The sequence below is a fragment of the Triticum urartu genome, chromosome 5, assembly GCF_003073215.2.
Source record: "Triticum urartu cultivar G1812 chromosome 5, Tu2.1, whole genome shotgun sequence".
NCBI classification, from domain to species: Eukaryota; Viridiplantae; Streptophyta; class Magnoliopsida; order Poales; family Poaceae; genus Triticum; species Triticum urartu.
In genome coordinates, this window is record NC_053026.1 from 265,044,857 (window position 1) to 265,067,464 (window position 22,608).

The 22,608-nt window shown below is 44.7% G+C and overlaps 1 protein-coding gene across 1 annotated transcript; it reads right to left on the bottom strand.

Annotated features, from left to right (window-relative positions):
- Positions 1–16,576: 16,576 nt before the first annotated feature.
- Positions 16,577–20,652, bottom strand: LOC125508560 (adenylate kinase 3-like). Its single transcript, XM_048673310.1, has 6 exons — positions 20,372–20,652; positions 19,462–19,607; positions 19,261–19,380; positions 18,968–19,135; positions 17,212–17,301; positions 16,577–16,872 (listed from the first exon to the last, which is right to left on the bottom strand). Exons 1-6 carry the CDS (start codon positions 20,472–20,474, stop codon positions 16,774–16,776), a joined length of 726 nt encoding a protein of 241 aa, XP_048529267.1. The 5' UTR covers positions 20,475–20,652; the 3' UTR covers positions 16,577–16,773.
- Between the last annotated feature and the right edge of the window lie 1,956 nt (positions 20,653–22,608).

Sequence of the window (22,608 nt, forward strand, 5' to 3'; positions counted from 1 at the left end):
TTATCAAACCCTTGGGAGTTATTTCTACGTTTGCTTATATTGCCATGTTGTGCTAGTAGACATGGATTGGATGAGTGTATCCATGACAGATGTGAGATTGTTAATTAATGGTTTATTTAAGGTGGCAACTTTAATACACATCTGGGTGGATTGAGGCACCTGGGTATTCCAGCGATTGCCTGTTTTTTTTCTTTATGGACCACCACCCAGGCTCAAAGGGATCATGAGATTATTCATGCTAGAAACTTGGTATATTTGTTGTGGTTTACTTTGATGATATTCTTGTTTATGGCAAATCTCTTAGAGATCATGTCACCCATATTCGAACCGTTTTGCAAACTCTTCGACAAGAGCAACTCTACACTAATATGGAGAAATGCCTTTTTGGCGTTGACAAGCTCGTTTTCTTGGGTTTTGTTGTTTCCTCCAAGGGTGTTCATGTTGATGAGTCCAAAATCAATGCTACTAAGACTTGGCCACAACTAACCAACTTGCATCAAGTGCGTAGTTTTCTTGGCCTTGCGGGTTTCTATCATCGCTTTGTGACGGATTTTAGCACCATCGCTTCGCCTTTACATGCTTTGAGCAAGAAGAATGCGCCTTTTGTTTGGGGACCATCCCAAGATACCACATTCAATGAGCTTAAGAATTTGCTTACTCATTCTCCCGTGCTTGCTTTACCCAACTTCAACAAGCCTTTTGAGATTCATTGCGATGCTAGTGGTAATGGCATAGAGGTGTGTTAACGCAAGAGAAGCACCCCATAGCTTACTTTAGTGAGAAACTTTCCGGAGCGCAACTCAATTACCCCATCTATGACAAAGAGCTATATGCTTTAGTCCGCATTTTTCATGAATGGGAACATACCTTCGTCCCCATGAGTTTATCATTCATACCGATCATGAGACTCTCAAGTATCTTAAGGGTCAAACCAAGTTGAACAAGCGTCATGCTAAATGGAGTGAATTTATTGAGTCTTTTCCTTATGTCATCAAGTACATCAAGGGTAAACAAAACATCGTAGCGGATGCTCTTTCTCGCATATGCATGCTTGTTACACAACTTGAGTTAGATGTCATTGGCTTTGAGCATATAAAAGACTTGTATGAGCATGATCCTACTTTTGCTATCCCTTATGCAAAGTGTTTGACACATCCATCTTGGGAACGCTATTACATCAATGATGGTTACCTTATGAGAGATAACAAACTTTGCATCCCCGAGTCTTCTCTTCGTTTGTTGCTTTTGCAGGAATCTCATGGAGGATGCTTAATGGGACATTTCGGATGCAACAAGACGTTTGCCATGCTCTCCAAGAACTACTTTTGGCCCAAGATGTTTCGGGACGTCAATCGTTTCACCAACCGATGATCTGCCTGTCGCAAAGCTAAGTCCAAAGCTCAATCTCATGGCCTCTATATGCCTCTACCAATTCCATACCAACCATGGGAATACATTAGCACAGACTTTGTACTTGGTTTGCCTAGGACTCTAAATGGGAAAGATTCCATATTTGTCGTTGTGGACCGTTTCTCTAAAATGGCACATTTCATTCCTTGCAACAAGATAGACGATGCTTCACATGTTGCTAATCTCTTTTGTAGGGAAATATTGCGTCTACATGGTGTGCCAAAGACTATCGTCTCGGACCTCGACGTCAAGTTCCTTAGCTACTTTTGGAAGACCCTATGCGCCAAGCTCGGAATCAAGCTACTCTTATCCACGGCTTACCATCCTCAAACCGACGGCCAAACGGAGGTGACCAACCGCACACTCTCCGCTCTACTTCGAGTACTCATCAAGAAGAACATCAAGGAGTGGGAGGAGTGCCTACCTATCGCCGAGTTCGCCTACAATCGGGCAAGACACTCAACAACCGGCAAGTCCCCCTTCGAGGTCGTCTACGGATTCAACCCATTGTCACCATTGGACATTTTTCCTCTACCACTCCAAGAGCGCATCAATTTGGACGCAAGTGCGCGTGTGACACATCTCAAGAAGGTGCATGAAGATACAAGAAACACCATCGAGCGCCAAGTTGAACGCCTTGCGACCAAGCTCAACTTCAACAAGCAACCTATGGTCTTCAACATTGGTGATCTTGTGTGGCTACACCTTCGCAAGGACCGCTTTCCACAAGAACGCAAGTCCAAGCTTCGACCACGAGCGGATGGACCCTTCAAGGTGCTTGCATGCTACAACGACAATGCTTACAAGATTGACCTCCCGCGCGGCAAGTACAATGTGAGCGACATCTTCAACGTCAAAGATCTCTCTCCCTTCCATGGTGATGAAGAATTCGATCCGAGGACGGATCTTCCCCAAGGGAGGGGAGATGATGCGGAGCATCCCACAATCATCCCCATGGACACCACCTCAACTATCCAAGCTCCAAGTGGGCCCATGACAGCAGCTAGGGCGCGTGCTATTCAATCCGAGGTGACATCATTCCTACTTGAGTTTCCATCATCTTCAAGTGAGACATGGCTACTGCCTAAGTCCGAGATGCTATGTGTGATCAGGTACAACACTCAAGACACGGAGCCGAGGGCTGTAGAAGAAGAGACAGGCGTCAACACTCTCGACCGCCCGGAACCTCCGGCCAGAGCCCGGAACTTCCGGCCTCCGGACCCTCCGGCCAACCCGGAGCTTCCGGCCTCTGACGTCTTCGACCAGCACAGGCATGCCAACTCTCTGGTTAGCCCGGAACCCGTCCCGGACCTTCCGGCACCCGGAACCTCCGGCCAGCCCAGACTTTCCGGCCCCCGGATGCCAACCCAGCTCCACCCGCGCCAACTCTCTGGTTAGGCCGGACCCTCCCCGGAACCTCCGGCGCCCGGAACTTCTGGTCTCGCCCGGAACTTCCGGCCCTGCCTGCGCGCAGCGACTTGGGCCGAGGCCCGTGTACCCTTTCGTCACTTAGACTATAAATACTCTTCTCCTACCTATGTTTTAGGGTTAGCAAAGAGATAGCTCATATTTGTGTGAGAGATTTGCTCATCCACTTGGTTACCTTCTCCTCGGAGATCGCATCTCCTCGGAGAAGATTCCCCAAGCGGATTCAAGACCCCTCCTTAGGGAAGAACATCAAGACCTCCTCACGGAGAAGACCGGTTATCGTGTATCGTCCCTAGTTGATCGTGGATCGTGTATCTTCTCTCATGTACCCGAGGATCTAGCACATGTGTGACTTATTCATGTTGGTTTAGTGTTTCCTCTTGTGTTTCCCTTTGTGTTTTCCCTCTTTTCCCCCTCGCGTTCCTTGTGTTCTTCGCGGGATTCGCTCCTTTCGTGAAAGATCGGCCCCTCTACCCTACATCACTATGCATATGCTATTAAAATAAACCCAATTTGCACATATTGCATAGATGACAAGCCTATGGTTATTGTCATTTGTTTCTCTTGTGATGATATTGACATGCTACCTTTGCATCATTTACCTCATATGCCATGCCATAACCACCTAGCTTTGGATATGCATTGTTTTGGATGTTGTCCATTTTCTCCATGTGATCTTTCCAATATTGCTCATGAGGAGACCCCCATAGTTTCCTCATACATTTTAGGAGATTTTGATTCATCCCATTCATTGCATGATCCCAATACTTGTGTGCACCATATGCTTCCCATGAATAAACATGCTATTGATGTGCCATATACTTGCATTCTCAATTTGTGTCCCCATCGTGTTATACACAATAACTATTCTTTCATGATGGATGACATGTTCTTATACCATGCATCAAATTTCTTTGAGCGATGCTTATCTTGTGCTAACTCTCACGTGCACATACACATCATAATGGATGATGTGTACATTTACCACACACACAATCTCTTTCGTTTGTGTCTCTTTTGTGTAGGTACCCACGAATTCTTGTCAATCTTGCAATCCCACGAGTTGACAAAACGAGCTCCAGAGAGCAATGCTGACTTGGGATTCCATGGATTGTCTTTCCCACCGCTCTCTTCGCGCAAAGACTTCGCGCATTTCTTCTACTTGGCTCTCACTTGGCTATGGGTTATTGTCCATTACATATTGTATGCCCATCTTGCCATGTTCACTTTGCATGATTTGCTCATTCCTATGCCTTTGCCATGCATTTGTGACCCATGCTTTGCATTACACATGATGATTGATTCTACTACTTCTATTTGTATTTGCAAGCTTGGTGGAGATATCACTTGGTATTGCCATATTTGCTTTGTGCCCCATTCCTATGATGATACTATGATCTTGCTTTGTGTTCGTGCTTGCGATATGTCATGTGCATTTCCCATGCCTATTATTTGCTCACATGACATGATTGCCATGATTTCCTCTAGTATGTTGCATCTTCGCACTACTAGCTTGCACGACTTGATTACTATGAGTGCTTGCCTTGTTGTATCACCGATGATTCATACTTGCTCATTTCATGCAGTTGATGACAACCATCTACATGCTTTGCACGTGATTGTTATTGCTTCTTGTCATATATCTCCATGTGTTGCCTCTATCATGCTAGATGATTTCCCATGTATTGAGTGCACCAATGATTTTAGTCTTGCTAATGAGATTGCCCCCATAGCATTCTCGCATATATTTGGAGATTTTGACATAATCCTTGTGAAGCATGCTTGTCTTGCCTCTTTGCACCATATACCTAGTGCCATGAATATAGCCATTGTTGCATCATACTATTCATGCACTTGTGCTTCTAATGGTTATGTGCAAAAGAAGAGAACCATCATGATGGATGATGTGTTTCTCTACCCTGCGCATACGTTCTTTGCCTTGCTTTGTGCATGTGTAGGACACTTGGACCTCGTGTCAACTTCCATGTCACGTGAGTTGACCATTCGAGCTCTTGAGAGCGAACCACCACCTACCACGACGATTCTACATCGCACTTGCTTGTACTTCGGCATTGTGAAGGACGCACAAGGACATGCTTTCAAGGTGATATCCTTCTCTTTCGAGAACCCCCAAACCATGAGCATGGATATTGCGGATCATACTACTTGTGTTGCTTGCACCATGAGACGTGTTATTCATCTAGGACCACTTGATTGCACACTTGTTAGAGATCTTGCTTTGACTTGTCATTTTCACCATTCCATGCATCATGATATATATGCATTATGTGTTGCATCCAATTCTTGGATTACTTGCTCCTCCCATATGTTTGATTGCAACAATGTCATCACTTCACATATGCCATGTCCCATTGATTGCTACATGCTTGCCTTGATTGCCTCACACATGATGAACAATTGCTCTTTCTATTGTGTTGAGTGCCACACTATCTTCACTACACCCTATGCACATTATGCTTGGATTGTCTTGCACTTGACCCATGTGTTTAGACACTTCATTTCTTTTGGTGTTGTGAATGATTCCTATGCGTACCATAGACCTTTCATTGAGCGCTTTGCCCATGCTTGATATGACTTTGAGGTAGATGCTTATTCTATTGTCATACATATTTGCATCTCTACCTCACATTTACATGCTTGTCCCCATGATATATTTGATTGTGCTCGATTGATATGCTTACATGCCATGTCACAATCCTTTGTCACACCATATGCTTTGCATGATGACGACACTTGTTTGGTGACTCACCTCTTGAATGCTTGGTTTTGCACTAACGCTAACCACATTTGTTTTTCCAAGTGTTTGTTGTCCTTACTCCTTTTGAAGGAATCACAAGATGGTGCGACATTGGAGAGTGTCCATTTCAAGCTTCAAGATGACAACTACTTGGTGAACGTCCACTTCTACACGGCGAAGCCATCTCTTTCCCATGGTGATTTGGTTTTCGACCCGAGGTCGGATCTTTCCCAAGGGAGGGGAGATGACGCGGAGCATCCTATGGACATCACCATGTCAAGAGTCCTTTTGGCGAGTGACACGTGCGAAATCTACTTCACATACCCAAAGGTGAATCATCTCCTTTACACGTGCTCACTTGACCCCTTCAAGGATGGTATACTACTTGACACTCCACTCGTGTGCATAGATAGGTATTGTCGGAACACTACGGTCGACGAGGAGGAGTGCAAGCGCCAAGGTACAACTACACCATCCGCGAGGGAAGCCTGGAAGCGACGACGGAAGAAGACGGAGCTGCTGACGCTACAACGGCCGGACATCCAGGCCAAGGGCCGGACATCCGGCGCCTATGCAGCCGCCCAGAAGCTGCACCAACAGAAGGCCAAGAGCTTCAGCGGCCGGACAACCGGCGCCTGCCCGGACATCCGGCGCCTCAGCAACACCCAGACATCCGACGACCAACCCCGGAAATCCAGCGACGCCATTCCAGAGAAGAACAGATTCGGCCCCCGCCAAGCCGGACATCCAGACAGTGCCCCAGACATCCGGCGTCTCGCGAACAGTCGGACATCCGGCCCCCAGCCCGGACATCCGGCGCCTGCCTGCGCGCATGGACAGGGCCCGAGGCCCATGTATCCTCTTTCCCACTTACCCCTTCGTGGCTTAGACTATATATACGACTCCCCCTCCTCCTAGTTAGGGTTAGCGTTGTGTTAGCTCATTTGTAAGATAGAGCTTCGCTCATCCATACGGATCTACTCCACGAGAGAGACCGCGGCCCCTCTTCAGAGAAGATCCACTTGGATTCAAGACCTCCTCATGGAGAAGATCCCCTCGTAGATACAAGACCTCCTCACGGAGAAGAACCGGCTACCTTTGTATCGTCCCTTGTTGATCGTGGATCTTGTATCTCTCTTTGTGTTTCGAGAATCTAGCATATGTGTGACTATTTCTTGTTGGTTTTAGACTCTCTCGTGTTTCCCCGCGTGATTTCCCTCGTTTTCCCCCTCGTGTTCTTCATGTTCTTCGCGGGATCCGCTCCTTTCGTGAAAGATCGGCCGTATAGTGTTCCACCCTACATCAGATATGGACTCGGATTGGCGGTGAATATGTCATGGTGGTATATGGCAGCGGCGATGAACTTGGTGCGGTGGTGGTATATGGCAGCAGCGATGATGATGATGCGGTGGTGATATATGGCAGCGGCGACGTGACAACTTGTGAACAGAACTCGAAACTCTAAAGGACTAGACGCTAAGACCAGCAACTTGACACGACGATGCAACCGCAAATTCAACAAAGCAAATACAGAAAAGATTATGCAAAGGCTCAGATTGGTTCGGATAGGATGAACTAACCCTAATTTTTTTTGGCTTTTTCATGCACTATAGGTATGAAGAACAGACTCGATCTAAACTACGAAAAGCTGTAAAATCTCACCGAGCAACCTGGAAATCTGATACCACTTGATAGAGGCAAAGGTGTCCCGTCTTTCGATGAGATGGTGGCTATCGTTTTGGAGGAAGTCGACTTTGACGATCCGACAACGAACGTGCGAGGATGTCGCGCCTTAGCAATCGCTAAACCAACTCCGAGAGGTTATTGACCACACCGGAGCACGATCAACCTGACCACGAAGGTCTATTTTCTGCAGGCAAACGAAGAACAAGCAATAAACTAAGATTGCAATCTGGATATTGCGAATATAAGAGGAAAGTTTTATTGATCAAAGGTGGGGTTCTGTGACGTCTTGGTCTGGTCGTTGGACACAAACGAAGTACGCGAAGTTGGAGCTATGGCGAACTTTTAATCTAAACAAAACCCAAAGTCTAAACGACGCCCTAAGGGTTGTATATATGGAGGAAGAGGGGGAATTTCGTGGTCCTTGGAGGAGGGGTCCGAAATCAACCCTAACTCTTATTTCCCCACACATACGGACTCTAAAAATAGCCTATACTTAAGTATTTCGAAAATACATGGGCCTGGCCCAATAATAAGGTGACGTAGCACCTAGAATAGACTCTGAACGAAATTTATGAAGTGGCACCTTATATATTTCGTCCAAGGCTTCATGCACTCCTTATGGTGGCTTCAAAGTCCTGAAATCATCACTTGTAACTCCATTCTTGATCCCCTTGCGCATGCCATCATCTCCATGCTTGGTCTTGCTCAAGTGTTCATCCCTCTTATCCATGCCAGGCCCTTCATTTGTAAGAAAAGCAAATGTATCCAATTTAGGCAGCATCATATTCTGATGAACATTAGAATCATTACCAAGAAACGAAAGTACCTGATAATTTAATTGGCGTGCGCAAGCTCTAGTAATTGGTCCAGTATGTATAACAGCAGGGGCTGTGGGTGTAACAATGGTATTGATGTCCTCATCAGGTAATTGATAGGAATACCATGGATAATGTTGAAAAGCAGATTCTTCGTGATGCCAACAACTTCTTCATCATCAAAGTTGTGGCCCCTAATTGGACTGAGGGTTTTTGTCAATATCTTGTAATGGTCCTTGGCACATAGAGCAGTTTCTTGACGAGGAATTGGGTTCTGGGAGCTTGGCCTGGCTTCAATGGCTTCATAAGCACTTGCATCAGATGATTTGAAAGTTTAGGTTCATCATAGATGCGCCTTGCACCTTCAGTGGGAGGACTGGCTGGGACTGTGTGCAGCAATTCAGAGGCCGGTGCTTTGTAGTGAGTATTTTGAGTCATCTAGTCCAGCATCCATGAATTTGACATCTTCAACATTGCCAGTGATGTGCAATGTGGCATAGAACTGAAGAATGAGTTCTTCATTCCAGTCGCAGATGTCGGTGCAGAGGTTGAGCAGCCCAGCATCATGAAGAACACTGAGGATGGGGGTGAAGCAGGGCAGCGACTCCATGTCCACATGAGGAATTTGCTCATGGTCAAAGATCTTGTCCTTATCGAATAGCAGTGAAGAATAGAAATTCATTTGGCTTGTTGTCCAGAAGCGCCTGCGTCTGAGTCTTGCAGAGTCATATGGGTTATAATCCATGAAGAATATGTGCTCAGCGAAGAAGTCATCAGCTTTGAACTTCTGCTTCTTGGAGTGAGGATTTTGAGGCTTGGGCTGAAGATTTGTAGTAGTTGCCATCACAGCCTCTTGAATCACAGTCTCTTGAGCCACAGGCTGAGGAATTTCAGTGGGAATTTCTTCAGCAGCCTTGGCATCCATCTCAATAGCAACATTTTCATCAGCGCTAGTGGCTGGAACTTATTCACGTATAGTGAGGAGAGATGCCTGGTGTTCTTCAGATCCCGTGTGAATTTCTTCGGTCTGAACAGGGGACTGAGGAATCTGTTGCAGAGGTGTGAACAGTGGTGAATTGGGGTGATGACTTTCCCAGTAGTCATCATCCAGAATTGGAGTGGTGCACCCAATGTCCATGTCTTCATCTTCCTCATCTATTTCTTCAACGCCGGCCTCTTCGGTAGTGAACTAAGGAATGGGCGAGGATACCAGTGGGGTTGAAGGGATGTTATCCACTTCAATTTCTTCATCCAACTGCTCTGACGTAGCAGCAGAGGGATCTTCTTCATCTGATTCATTGGGAATCACATATTCCTCACCAAAGGGAACAATCTCCTTTGATGGCATGCTTGACAGAGGACTAGTATCTATGGGATTTTCATAGGAGCTTATCAAAGTCTTCGCCTTCTTTGATGCTGAAGACTCTGAGGAAGCAGATGCTTTACTTTTCTTCACAGATGCTCGCTATGCAGCCTTGGTTTTCTTCACTTCTGATGTAGAAGGAAGGTTGATGTTTGTTGTTGGTGCAGGAGGAGCAGAGGAGATTGATTCGGTTTCTTTAGGCACAACTGATGCAGTTGTCCTATCTTGGTCAATCTCTTTAGGCATTGTAGCAGATGCTTCAACAGGCCTGGCTTGTTCTTCAGGCGCAACACTAGAGGTTGCCCTGGCAGTTTCTTCAGCGGCTGGAATATCTTCATCAGCCCTGGTGCTTTCAGTTTCTTCAGCAGCCTGATTTTCATCAGCGGTGCTGGCATGTTCTTCAGTAGGCTGAGCAGATGCTTCAGCCTGATGAATTTCATATTGCGTTGGGGTTGTAACATTTGAGGTGAATCCCTTCGCCATGTTGACGAATCTGACCTTGGCTCCCAGCCAATCTACACGGTATACGTCAAATTCATCACTGAGTGTGTTGATCTCAGCTTGCATGGTCACAAGTTCATCAGTTGTCATTTTGACAACGTTCTTCTTTAGAAGATGCTCCTTCTTGTACTGAGCCTTCTTGAGCTTCCTGGCCTTCTCAAACTTCCATTTTTCTTCGCCTATGAAGGTTGTGAACATGTGGTTCTGGCCAGGTGTGATATTGAAATTAGGCATAGGAGTGTTTGGGTCCTTGTGCCAGAGATCAATGAAGTCCAGGATCAATTTGGGATCCAGCAAAAGAGGCACATTGGTATCTTTGGCTCTAGCGGCCCGTTGCTGTCTGTCTCTGATGATTTCTGCTAATTCTTCATCATCAGCTTTGTCTTCACTAGACAGTACATGGAAGGTGACCTGCTTCTTGTGAGGACTTGGCCTTGTGCCTCCTCTGGCAATGTCCTTTGTCTTCAGCAAAGTAGGGCATGTTGAGGACTGTAGAGGAGCTGAAGAACTTGCAGAGGCTCCTGAAGCAATTGAGATGCCGGTGATCCTTTGGCACGACGCAAGGTGCACAGGTGCTGAGGACTTTGCAGGAGCAGCTAAAGATTTTGCAGCATAGGGGACCGGAGCTGCTTGGGGAGCTTGTTGTGAAGGCTTTGAAGAGATGGACCATGAGGGCATGGCTGAGGAGCTTGGCCGTGAGGGCATTGAAGCAGAGGCACTGGGCTTGTGTGTAGGCTTCTTGGGCATAGCCTTCTTAGGCTTGCTAGCAGAGGCCTCAGCAGCAGCAGAGTCTTCATTGAATTTCCTCACTGATTCCTTGGCCACTTTGGCCAACTTCGCTTGCCGCTTGGCCCATTCATCAGGATAGTCCCCACCGCGCTTGAGGCTAGTGGGATCAGCAATCTGGCCTGGTGCCAATGGAGTTCTTGGGAAAGGAGGGTGTATCGCGAATTTCTTCATGTATTTAGGAGTTACATATCTGTACTCCATTCCCGTGCCCATCTCCTCTCTATCTTCTGTATGTGCACCTTGCGCTCATTCTTGGTTTCTTCAGCTGGTGTGCAGTACCTTGCATAGATGTCATTAGGGATCTCAAACGCTGTGTTGACTTCCAATCTCTTTCCTCCCTTCTAAGGTCTCTTGCCATCAGCCATTCTCTTCAGCCGAGGAATTTGAACAACGGAGTTCTCTGACGAGGTATGCAATTTTTCTTCAAGGAACATTGCAAATGAGTTAAGTTGATGAGAACCTAGTGATTCAGCAGTGGTCATGAGTACCTGTGAACAGAGTATAGGTGCGAAGAATTTGAAGAGGTCACATGCGTTCTCAGAAGTTTTTCAAAAAGAACAAGTTTGAGGAATTTGACCAAGAGTGTCTTGAGGAATTTCACTAAGCGGTCTTTGACTTAGGTTCCAGAGTTGTATAGATTGAAAAATCCATACAATTGAGGAATCTTGAAGAAAAACATTGCTTAGAGACATAGACCAAGAACAGATGCATGTGAGGTGTTTAACTAGTGGGAAGTTGAGGAATAAACACCTTTTGAAGATTTTGTGAAAATCATCAGAATCAACAAGGGCAGTAAAAATATATTTTAATTACCTTGACGAAGAACACGACGAACTGGGAAGTGTAGATGGGAATTTCGTCCGTTCAGATCTTCCACGCCCTAACTTGGCGGAGGAAGACAGCTACGGCGGCAGCGGAGTGAAGATTTCCGTGGCCGGCGCGAGTACGACGGCGACGAGGTCGAGGCAGTGAAGCTCTTCCTCACCGACGATGATGGAAGTAGCAGCGGCACTAGGTCTGGAAGCTCACACCAATTTCTTCACTTTCAAAGTCTTCAAGAAAACCAAAGTCTTCAGGTGAAGACGTTCATTTTTAGGGGTCAACTTTCATCGTAAATATCGAACTCCTCATAGACTTATAGACCTGTGTACACTCGCAAACTCATTAGTCCCTTAACCTATAAGTCTTCAATACACCAAAATCACTAAGGGGCACTAGATGCACTTACAAGGTACGTCTTGTGTCTCATGCTCGCTCATACCAACCTCGCCTCTGGAGCCCACCAGTGCCCTCGTGTATGTCCCTCTCTTTAGCCATCCCATGGCATCTGCCATGAGATCCCCACGACAACTCGAAACTATGCATTATGCCTAGCTAGGGGCATTAAACAATAGCACTTGTTGAGAGGCAACCCAATAGTTATCTTTATTGTTTTCTTTTTATTTGATGTGTCAACATGACTATTGCTATTGTAATGATTTTGTTTGTATCTTTGTGTTTGAATTTTGTGCCAAGTAAAGCCTTTAGGGTGATTTGGATGATAGTTGATTTGATCCTGTGCATAAACATGAACTCTTCTGCCTAGTATTGGAATTCTTATTCTGTACTGGAACAAGATAAAATCCTGATTTTTTTACACAACATTGGGTTACAAATTTTTTATGTTGTTCTAATTTTTAAGAATTTTTGGAGATGCAGAAGTATGGATAACAATTCTCTCATTACGTACTGATACGTCTCCAACATATCTATGATTTATGAAGTATTCATGCCATGTTAATAACAATTTGGTTTAGGTATGATTTGATTAGAACTAACCCGGACTAACGATGTTTTCAATAGAACTACCGTGGTGTCGTTTTTTGTGCGGAAATAGAAGTTCTCGGAATGGGCTAAAAATTTACGATGATTTTTTATGGACCAAAAGAGACCCGAAGCACGGGAGCTGGGCCAGGACGTGACCGAGGAGGCCACAAGCCTAGGGGGCGCCCTGGCTTGTGGGCCCCTCAGGCACCCCCTTGATGTGAGACCGACGCCAAAAATTCTTATAAATATCAAAAACCCCGAAAAGAACCCTAGATCGGAAGTTCCGTCGCTGCAAGCCTCTGTAGCCACGAAAAACCAATCGGGAGCCCGTTCCGGCACCCTGTCGGAGGGGGAAACCATCACCGGAGGCCATCTTCATCATCCTGAAGGCCACCATGATGAGGAGGGAGTAGTTCATCCTCGGGGCTGAGGGTATGTACTAGTAGCTATGTGTTTGATCTCTTTTTCTCTCTCTCGTGTTCTTGATTTGGCACGATCTGGATGTACCGCGAGCTTTGTTAATATATTTGGATCTTATGGTGTTCTTCCCTCTCTACCTTCTTGTGATGAATTCAGTCTTGCTCTTTGAGGTTTCATTATGTTGGATTGAGTATTGGATTCGAGAGCACTTGATGCATGTCTTGCAATGGGATATCTGTGATGACAATGGGATGTTCTATTGATTCATCTGATGTATATTTCGGCACTCAAATCATGGATTCCTGAGGTGACATTGGTGTAATCTATGCATAGGGGTTGATGCACATTTTCGTCCTACGTTCTCCAATAGAAACTTTGGAGTGATTTTTGTTGCTCGTTGAGGGATTGCCATATGATTTAATTGTGTTACCATTGTTGGGAGAATTTGCACTAATGAAAGTATGAACCCTAGGCCTTGTTTTCAAGAATTGCAATACCGTTTTTGCTCACTTTTGTTACTTGCTACCTTGTTGTTTTTATATTTTCAGATTACAAAAACCTATATCTACTATCCATATTACACTTGTATCACCATCTCTTCGCTGAACTAGTGCACTTATACAATTTACCATTGTATTGGGTGTGTTGGGGACACAAGAGACTCTTTGTTATTTGGTTGCAGGGTTGTTTAAGGGAGACCATCTTCATCCTACGCCTCCCACGGATTGATAAATCTTAGGTCATCCACTTGAAGGAAAATTGCTACTGTCCTACAAAACTATGTGCTTGGAGGCCCAACATGAGTCTACAAGAAGGTTGCGTAGTAGACATCACGTACTATTTTGTTTTAGACAGATTTTGTTTTTATTGCATAGTGTGCTTGTTTTAATGTTTATATGAATTGTATCGGGGGGCAGTAAGTCATTCAGATGATGGTATACAGTAGGTATTATGCAATAACAACTATGAATCTATTTATAACAATACCCACCGGGGGTCAAGGTGATACATAATCGTATTTCCGAAGTGATGCTCAAAACCTATACAAAACCTATTTCTTCGAGATGAAGACTTTGGAAATCTCCGATAGTGCTGACGAGTTTGTTGGACAGAGACAAAGTTCTTCTGGTTGCTGAGGAAATTGTTCTAATTGAGTAGTTAGGATTTCGCCAGTGCAATCTGCCTATCGTGAGGAAATTGAGTGCCCCGACAAATTTGATAGTCCAAATTTTTGACCGTTGCTGCACTGAGTGCCAGCTGTCGTGTGGATACTTATCCTAACAACGGTCATGTCCGAAAGGGCATTTATGACAATTCATATCAAGTTGCCCCTGGCTATAAATAGCCACCACCATAACCACTTGTTGCTTGGCTGCTCTAGAGAGAGATTGACACTTGTCATTTGAGAGCAACCCTTCCTCTGATGACTTTGTGAGAAACCTAAGTGAGGGAAAACCCAACCAGAGTCAAGGTGATTGAGCATCACTGAAGAGATTGATCGGTGTGACATGACGCCTGTTACCTTTAAAACTGTCATTCTTTTAGACTGGCAGGCGTCATGTTCTGAGCACCAAGAGTAATTGTGGCGTGCTGGTGAACAAGTCTATGAAGGTTTTGTAAGTCTACCTTTGAAGACTACCACGAGTGATTGGGCGAGGCCTTCAGTGACCTTAGTTCAAGGAGAATACGATGAAGACTAAGTGTCTTCTAGGTTGAATCTCAAGCTACTCCAACCAAATGTACAGCTCGTACAGCAACTGAAACCGGTCTACCAAATCGTTGTTTCTTCACCGATCCTGCCTGGTTCCAAATTCCTCAACTCTTTACTTACTGTTATTCCGCTACTAAAGTATTTGTGATCTATTCTGATGAATTTGAACTAAAGAATTTCATCATGCCTTTCATTTATTCAATTCATCTTGTGTAGCATGAATGCTTGTATGATTGCACGTTCTTCACCTGCATCTATCTTGTATGCATGATTTATTTTTCTATGATGATTTAGTTTCACCCATGTTCCATCTCTTCACTCTGATCTTCGTCAAATTCATCAGTTTGACGAATTTCTAAGAATCTCCCATGCACCCCCCCCCCCCCTCTAGGAGTCATGGAACCGGTCTCTTGTGCAAGGACAAGTAAAGTTGGTCTGGGCTGCTTCTTTGAACAATACCACCAAATCCAAAATAACAAAGGAGGTAAGCAATCTCAACATCAATGCCCACAACCAATTTGTGTTCTACTCGTGCATAACATCTACGTATAGACCTAGCTCATGATGCCACTCATGGGGAACGTTGCATGCAAAACAAAAAAATCCTACGAAGCACCCAAGATCTATTCTATGGAGATGCTCGCAGCGAGAGGGGGTGTCTACATGCCCTTGTAATCCCAATACTACCCTACGGGTTCGAGAACATATAGACATGACCGAGACTCCTCTCCGATCAATAATCAATAGTGGGACCTGGATTCCCATATTGACTCCCACATATTTAACAAAGATCTTTATCGGTTTGAACAAACGGTGTCGAGGATTCGGTTAATCCTGTATACAATTCCCTTTGTCTAACGATATATTACTTGCCCGAGATTCGATTGTTGGTATCGCCATACCTAGTTCAATCTCTTTACCGGAAAGTCTCTTTACTCGTTGTGTAATACAAGCCCGCGACTAAACTCATTAGTCACATGCTTGCAAGCTATTTCATGATGTTGTACTACCGAGAGGGTCCAGAGATATTTCTCCATCACACGGAGCGACAAATCCCAGTCTTGATCTATGCAACCCAACAACACTTTCCGAGATATCTGTAGAGCTCCTGTATAATCATCCAAAGTGACGTTTGATAACCCACAAAGTGAACAAACCGGCAACACGGGTGGCATTGAGATCAAAGAGGAGGCACCACCAGGATAATCGGCACAAAGTTACCCGTTTCAGATGATCCGTCCCGAGGTCAATGGAGAAGCGGGACACGATCAGGTCATGTCCGAGACGGTACCATAGGTTGACGGCATCGTTGACATGCACGACTACTCCAGAAACTTGGGTGGACGGGCCGCCGGGTCGGCCCTTGGTACCGTTGCGCGGCCTTGGCGACAAGGGCATCACTCTCCACAGCCACGGTCGGGGCTTTAGCTATAGCAGCTTCTTTTTCACCATCACGGCAGCCTTCTTCTGGCCAACAGCATGGGCGGCCGCGACAGCGACGTTGCCAGCCAAGAAGGGGGCAGTGGCAGGAAGCATATTGGGACGTGTCTTTTTGTCCATCTAGACTCAAACGGACACAAGCAGACTAAATGGGTTGGGTCGGCGCATCGGAGTTGGCCTTGGGTATCCGAATTTGCACACCAACTCTTGAGCGAGTTAAAAGGCCGAGTTTCCATGTTTAAGGCGGTCCTTTTTAGGGAATCTGCTGGAGTTGCTCTCATACTTCTCTGAATCGATTGAGACATGAGAAAATCCCAGTTGGTTGCTTGAAACGTACCAAAACTGAATGATCAAAACAAAGGGGCATGATCGCAAAGAAATATTTCCAAGGACGAGTTGCTGTAATTATAAGAAATATTTCTAAGGATGAGTTGCTGTAATTATCTATGTACCGCTAATAAAAACTTCTCATTCCAAACAAAATTATTCAGAAAAATTCCGAGCTAGCAAAAGCTGTAATGAAATTGTGCAATAGTGCACATGCAGACAGAAAATGAGAAACATAGGATGCCGGTATGAGTTTAAAACTTGTAAGAAACCCAGCCGGGGTTTTGTTACATGTCACTTTCAAGGTGAAACAGGCCCTTCACGAAAGAGCTTTCTGCATCTCGGCGGTCACTTCCTTTGGTGGTTTCTCCGCATGAAGATTTGCCACTAAGCCATTCTTGGAGTAATAGTCAATCACCTGTGAGAAGCAAACAGTTTTCAGATTAAGAACATTGACTGTAAAAGCAACTGCATTGCTTGATGCCAGACGACAAACAGTCCTTCCACAGTTAGAAACTCAGTACTACCAACAGAAGTTCAGGCCATAAGATGATATGTCGACCAACAAAAGATTAGTTAAATGGAAGGTTGGAAGAGAAAGCAGAAAAGAAATGTCAGGGTCCACCAAATTCACAGTGAAAATCTTATGCAACACTATACTAGAAGTGAAATACATCAAGACAGCAAAACCAGAGTTTAGCAGGAAAAACACTGGTGCAACACAAGGAATGGAGAATACATGGTTGAGAAAACATACAGGTTCAGTTTGTATGTGGAAAGCTTCAAGCCTCGACTTCAAGACCTCCGTTGTGTCATCTTTTCTTTGAATTAAGGGTTCTCCCGAAACCTTGACAAAAGAGGGAAGTATCAGAGGTCAATGGTTTGCAGCAAAATGCTAGTTTATAATTTAAGAAAAAAATTGTCAATGGAATTAAAAAAATTCACACGTGCCCACGTAATTTCTGAATGGAACATGCGAGCTCTTGTTGAAAACAACAGCCCACAACCAAAGATCAATGTACAACAATAATGTATATTCCTTCCGTCCCATAATATATTGTGCATTGGTTTTCGCAAAAGTCGAGCTTCACAAACTTTGACCATTGTTTGTATAGTATATGAATACATATTTCATGATGAATCTAACACTGCGTTTGGATGTCTGCATTGGAGCCCTGGAAATGGATTTGGTAATCATCTCACATCAATACCAGCTGTTTGGCTGGACACTGAATTCGTATTGGACATGAAAAACCAATTCAGTCCTGTTTTGGCTACCACTTAAACCCCCCTCGCACATTTCGGAGGGCTACCCCTTCGAATAGGACTGAAATGGCCAACCTCATGCAAAACGTACCTGTTCGAGCCCACGGCCAGAAAATAGAAGAAAGGAGGGGACACGAGAAGGCGACCTCGCGACCACCATGGAGTCCGACAGCGGCACAGGTGCCCTCCTCCCCGGTCCTTCCCCTCTTCCCCAACTCCTCTTCTCCGCCCCACTGAGCCACACCCCGCCATGGAGGTCGGCAACGGCACAGGACCGGCGCGTCCCGCTCCCTTGTGCCACGCCCCGCCGTCCTCCCCGACCACCGTGCCCCGCCCTCCACGGCCACGCCCCTCCGTCCTCCCGGCCCGCCGTCCTCCGCCCCTCTTCTGCTCCATGGCCGAAGGAACTGCTGCTCCTCTTCTGCTCCATGGCCAAAGGAGATGCGTCGCTAGAATATTTATTATCTTACTGCTATATATTCATTTAATTATAGTCACATGTGACCAGATTTCATTTTTGAGTCCTGTAGAACAAGGTACTCCCTCCGTCCACTTTTGTAAGTCGTTTCAGACAGCTCAAAATGGGCTGTTTTGCACATTGTCTGAAATGTCTTCAAGGTCTTATAAAAGTGAACAGAGGGAGTATAATTTTCATGGCAATATAGCTATGCAATTCCAAAGTTTGTCGTCCAAACAGGATTTGGTATTGAAACCTCAGAGGCATTTCAAGGGGCAATTCAGTGAACAACCAAACAGGCGAATTCGTATTCGTGCCATTTCAATTTCCTCACTGATTTGGAATTCCAGACCAATTCAATACAGAGCTCACCAATGGAGACATCCAAACGCAGCGTAATGGTATTGATTTGGTATTTTACATGTTGACAATATTTTTCATAAACTTAGTCAAAGTTTATAAAGTTTGACTGAAAAAAATATCTAATGCACACTATTTTGGGACGGAGGGAGCATTATTTACTTATTGCAAAAGCATGTAAAATTAATTTTTGGAAAGACCATATTGTCATTGAAGGAGAGGAAATATCAATAATCCTACACTTCCGGGTAAGTTACGGACTGGGTTTACGACCCATCTCTATTGACAACCAAACTGATGGAGTGTTATGCAGAAGAAGACATTGAACTGCTCAGAACTTAACCTTGTGGAAGCAATGATCACGATAAAAAAATAAAGCATGCAAGTATGGCATATGAAGGCACTACCCAGTATTCTACATTTGACTTACATCATCAACTCCTGGAGTCTTAGGAGGAGCAAATTTTGTATGGTAAGATCTACCACTCGATGGGTGTATCCAACGGCCAGTAATTCGTTCTTCCAATATTGCATCATCAATTGCAAAATTTAGAACCTTGTCAACCTTAGCACCTTGCTTTGCCAGCATTTCATCGAGCTGCAGTCATTGTTCACCAAACCATAAGAAAACAAACACTAAGCTCCCAAGGCATAAATCATCCATCAATATAAATAAGAAGGAATTTTCATTTCGATGTATATTGACCAAGGACCTGACCAGACCTTTTGTGCTTGAACAACAGTTCTAGGGAAGCCATCAAGGATAAAACCTTTTTGACATGAAGGTTTTTTCATGGCTTCATCAATAATCCCAACAACCAAGTCATCTGAAACAAGCTCTCCCTAAAAACAATAAGAGTCAAGAAATAAAGAAATTGATAGACATGTTTTAAATTGCTATTTGGTATGTTCTTGAAACCTTACCTTGTCCATAGCTTCTTTAGCCTTGATACCCAGAGGAGTCTTAGCGGCGACAGCAGCCCTCAGCATATCGCCAGTGGCTAAATGGCACAAACAATATTCATCTTTAATAAGGGGAGACTGTGTTCCCTTTCCAGAGCCAGGAGGACCTACAGAATTTGTAAAGCACTTGCATATGTCAAATTGCCCAAGCATAATGCAATTTAGAACATAAACAGTGGCACTATGTGTTCAGGAATTAAAGATGAACCAGAGCATACACAATCAAACGCACATGCAATACTATATTCTTTTAGGGGGGCTGTGGGGTAATCTGTCTGGTATTTGATAGTTGGGGGGATTAAGTAGCTATTTTGGAGTTGAGGGAGTGATGTAGCTGAATCATAAAACTTCAGAGGGTACGTCCACTTATTTCCAGAACGAGGAACAGCAAGGACGAGGAACCCAGCTCCAGATCCAGCCAACAGCAACAAGCTGCGAGCAGCAGCGACCCTATCGCGCCAACGATAACAGATCTGGCGGCGCGACCGACTGGGCACCACGACTGCAGCTTCAGATCCGTAACGACCAGACCGCACGTTGATGGACGTGGGAAATCCAACTGCGCTGGCCGCCGAGCCTTCCTCAGCAACGCCCGCCGCTGAGCCTCGAGCGCCGCGCAGCTGAAGCCGCCGACCACCAAGGACACTAACCGCAAGGACCCGCACCGCCACCGCCTGCGGAACTACGCGCCACCGAACCCACCAGACGATGCGAGCTGGAAAGACCCCGCCGCCGCCGTAAGACGCAAGGGCTAGGGTTAGAACGGCGGCAGAGTCACCCTGGCGAGAGCGAAGCCGGGGCCGAGCCGTTGGGATCTTTTGGTGTAGAAGAAGAAGAGAATTGGGAAAGAAGAGAAGGGCTAGGGTTTTACCGACGAGGATGATGCGCTTGTCGGGCTTGGAGCTGCACTTGGCGCGGCGGAGCAACTCGGTCATGAGCTCCACCGAAGGCACGTCCTCGATGTTCGTCGCCATCTCTTCCTCCGCCGGCCGCAACAACGGGAACGACTCGACTCGCGTGCCTGCTGTTTGGCGTGCGGCGCACAAGTCCTATCTCTCTCTTGCTGCGTGCCTCCCTGGGTCAGTTCGCGTCGGCTCTGATCGGGGTTTTGTAATAGAGTGGGTTTGGTGAGCGCCTAGCCGGGATGCTGCCGAAAATCCGCATCTGAGCCCGGCCTCATATGCTCCCTCTCAGAAAAAATTCAAAATAAATATTAAAAAAATCTAAAAAAATTATGTGGTAGGTAATTTGATGCGTGAGGTCCGCTTCAAATTTCAACTCATTTGGATATCTGAACAACTTTTAACAAAAAAGACAAATCGAGTCAAAACAGATCGTGGACAATAAACATTTTTACAGACCCCGATTTTGTCTTTTTTGCAGAGAACTTCTCAAATATCCAAACGGGTTAAAAGTTGCAGCGAACCTCGCGCATCAAATTATCTATCACACAAAAAATGGATTTTTATTTTATTTTTTCTAGTATTTATTTTGATTTTTTTTCGTCGAAGCGGGTGCAGCTAAGCCCGAGAGCCAAATTGACCTTCTCGGATGCTGCTCTCTTTTCTCTTCTTTCCATACGGAAATTCAATTCGGCTCCGGGAGCACGTGCTCCCAGGCCTAAAATAATTTTTGAAATGTAAAAAATATCAAGACAAAATTTTCATGTTTTTTCAATCACATTCAAATGCTACCTGTAGAATTTGGGGCAAAAAGGTTAAGCATTTTGGCCTGTGAAAAAAACAAATTAAACACCAAACGTTACCCCCAATTGTCACCCTAAATTTATTTTTCATCGATGAAACACTGCCGCTCCGTTTCACGTGAAAACGGTCAAGCATGCTTGCGACACTAACACAAACATCCACAGAAAAATTCAGAATTTTTTAAAACATTTACTATTTCTTCGTGTGACTGTTCATGCAGGAGCATAGTAAATGTTTTAGAAAAATTTGAAGTTTTTTATGAATGTTTGTGTTAGTGTCGCAAGCATGTTTGACAATTTTTATGCGAAACAGATCAACAGTGTTTCGTCTATGAAAAAACAAATTTAGGGTGAAATTTGGGGTAACATTTGGTGTTCAATTTGTTTTTTTTCTTTGCACAGGACAAAATACTTAACATTTTTGTCTCAAATTTTGCAGGTAGCATTTAGATGTGACTAAGAACACATACACATGTTGTCTTGATTTTTTGACATTTCAAAAGTTATTTTTTAGGCCTGGGAGCACGTGCTCCCAAGAGCCAAATTGAATTTTCATTGTTTTAACGCTCACTTGCATCATTTATAAGACTACACATAGTGGGAGTAACATAAGGTTGCCTTTAGTGGACAATATCATAGCTTAGTACTTACCTCATGTTACTAGTCTAAGTTACTCTCCACTATGGTTAGTCTTATGACCAATTTAAATGATAACATCACACATATCTAGACAAATTAGATGATGTGGCAAATAATTAGTAAGGAAAGAGAGGCATGTGATAACGTAATATGTTACTCACACTATGGGTAACATCAGACATACCAAGACAAGATGAGTCTATAACCTAATAAATAATGTGTTAGATGACATCACACATATTTTACTCTCTAGTATAGTATAGAGATGGTAACATAGAATAGTAACATATGTTACACCCACTAAGACCCCTCTAAGAGCATTTACAGATGTCGGCTTCCCTAAACCCGTGTAAGCCCGGGCGGACGACCCGGTCGTTGAACGGTAAAAAAATACCAACCTAGACGGACGCATCATACCAGCCCCAAATGCCCGGGCTGCGGAACCCCTCATATGCAACCCAAATCTTAGGCGGACTGTGACGCCTCCAAAATTAATCGTGCACTAAACATCCATCAGTATGCACGATCAAAATCAGTGACTCACGGTATAATATCACAACACAACTCTACGACTCAAATTTAAACAAAGAAACAATATATTAGAAGCCAGGGTCATAAGACTCAAAATTACATCAAAAGTTAGGTCTGAGTACAGACATTTACAAAGTTGCCTTAAGAAGGCGAAAACAAACAACGACTCTAGATCAAAAAGACGCAGGCCTCCTGCCTGGAACCTCTGAACTACTCCTGGTCGTAGGTCTCCA

Bases quoted from the DNA above. Each gene is read 5' to 3' on its own strand.
- LOC125508560 (XM_048673310.1), bottom strand. From the start codon at position 20,474: ATGGCGACGAACATCGAGGACGTGCCTTCGGTGGAGCTCATGACCGAG. The intron at 19,608-20,371 runs GTAAAACCCTAG...CAAATTCTGTAG, and splicing joins CAAGCGCATCATCCTCGTCG to GTCCTCCTGGCTCTGGAAAG. The intron at 16,873-17,211 runs GTATGTTTTCTC...TGCTTCTCACAG, and splicing joins TCCACATACAAACTGAACCT to GTGATTGACTATTACTCCAA.